This window comes from Cariama cristata, unplaced genomic scaffold (genome assembly GCF_000690535.1).
Source record: "Cariama cristata isolate BGI_N322 unplaced genomic scaffold, ASM69053v1 scaffold38793, whole genome shotgun sequence".
Taxonomy (NCBI): domain Eukaryota; kingdom Metazoa; phylum Chordata; class Aves; order Cariamiformes; family Cariamidae; genus Cariama; species Cariama cristata.
The window spans coordinates 1467-2746 of record NW_009609654.1 but is presented as its reverse complement, the minus strand read 5'-3'; the positions used below and the strand labels follow the sequence as shown (position 1 = coordinate 2746).

Below are 1280 nucleotides of genomic sequence, written 5' to 3'. Positions count from 1 at the left end.
GCCGCTCCTAACGAGGTGTTGCTAGCGAGTAGTACTCCCCTCATGGGGATGGGGATGGAGCTTATGCAGTGCCTGAGCACGACCGTCTGCTTCTTAGCAAATGGGGGAACCAGCGTCCCGTTTGCCTTGCAAACAACCGGGTCCTGATGATTGTCCCCTTCCTTAAACCCATGCTTTCCTCCTTCCTCTGCGCAGGTCGACCTGCTAACAAGCTGGTGGTGATGCCACGGGAGCCGGTGGTGGCGTACGGGGGCTCGGCACAGCTGAACTGCTCCCTAGCTTGTGCAGGGGGCACGGTGCAGTGGAAGGGGCTGGACACCAACCTGGGGACCATCACCTCCTTCCCCACCCACAGCATCCTGCACGTCAGCAGCGCCGTTGTTGCCACGGAGGGCACCAAGATCTGCCAGGGGACCTGCCATGGGCAGCGCTACCAGCACACTGTCGACCTGAAGGTCTATGGTAAGCACTCCCCAGCCCATCCCTCACCACTTCCCCGGCGAAGTCCTGGACCCCCAAGGCAGCCAGCCCCCTCCTGGGCTGTGGTGCCAAAAATCACCACTTGATGCTGCAATTCCTCTCTCAGCCCTCCCGGACAAGCTGCAGCTGGAAGCAGACCCCCGTGCCCTGGAGCTGGGGCAGCCTGCCAGCCTGCGCTGCTTGGCAAGGCAGGTGTACCCACTCGTGGGGCTGGTCCTCACCTGGTACCGAGGGGACCAGGCGCTGGGGGAGGCAGACTTTGATGTCATGGAGACCGACGAGGAGCTGTTTGACATCGTGTCCACGCTGCTGGTGGCCGGGAAAGAGGTGGGAGAAGGGGTAGAGTTCAGGTGCGAGGTGACGCTGAGCATCGGGCAGGAGACCTTCACTCGGGTGGCATCTGTGGCAGCGAGCGCTGGGGGTGAGTGCTGGGCTGGGAGCTGGGGATCCGGGTTCGCGTGCTGCCCCGTCCGCTGGAGCTGACCCCCCATTGCCCTCTGCTGCCTGAAATAGCTTTGCTGGAACTGGAGCAGCCCCCATTTCTGCACTGCTCTGCAAATCTCCTGTCTCCATCACTGTCCCCGGCTGGTGGTGCCGGTTTCCTCCTGCTCGCTGCCTCTCCCTGCCCAGGGCCGGCTGTGTTCATGGGCTGTCGGGTGGTGTGGGCCGAGGGGGCTGTCACCTCATGGGGCTAACGCATGCCAGAGAGGCCCCCACCCTAGCTCTGAGCTGCAGCGAGGCTGCCCGTGACCTGCTGTGTTCACAGCTGTGACGGAGCAGCTGGTGGCCAAGGCCCCCCC

At 63.7% G+C, this 1280-nt stretch overlaps 1 protein-coding gene across 1 annotated transcript in view; it reads left to right on the top strand.

Annotated features, from left to right (window-relative positions):
• MADCAM1 (mucosal vascular addressin cell adhesion molecule 1) overlaps nt 1–1280 on the top strand; it is a 2784-nt gene that overhangs the window by 520 nt on the left and 984 nt on the right. Inside the window, exons 2-3 of the mRNA XM_009697600.1 lie at nt 196–462; nt 587–901. Coding sequence (XP_009695902.1) covers nt 196–462; nt 587–901 — 582 coding nt within the window. The remainder of the gene's footprint in view (nt 1–195; nt 463–586; nt 902–1280) is intronic.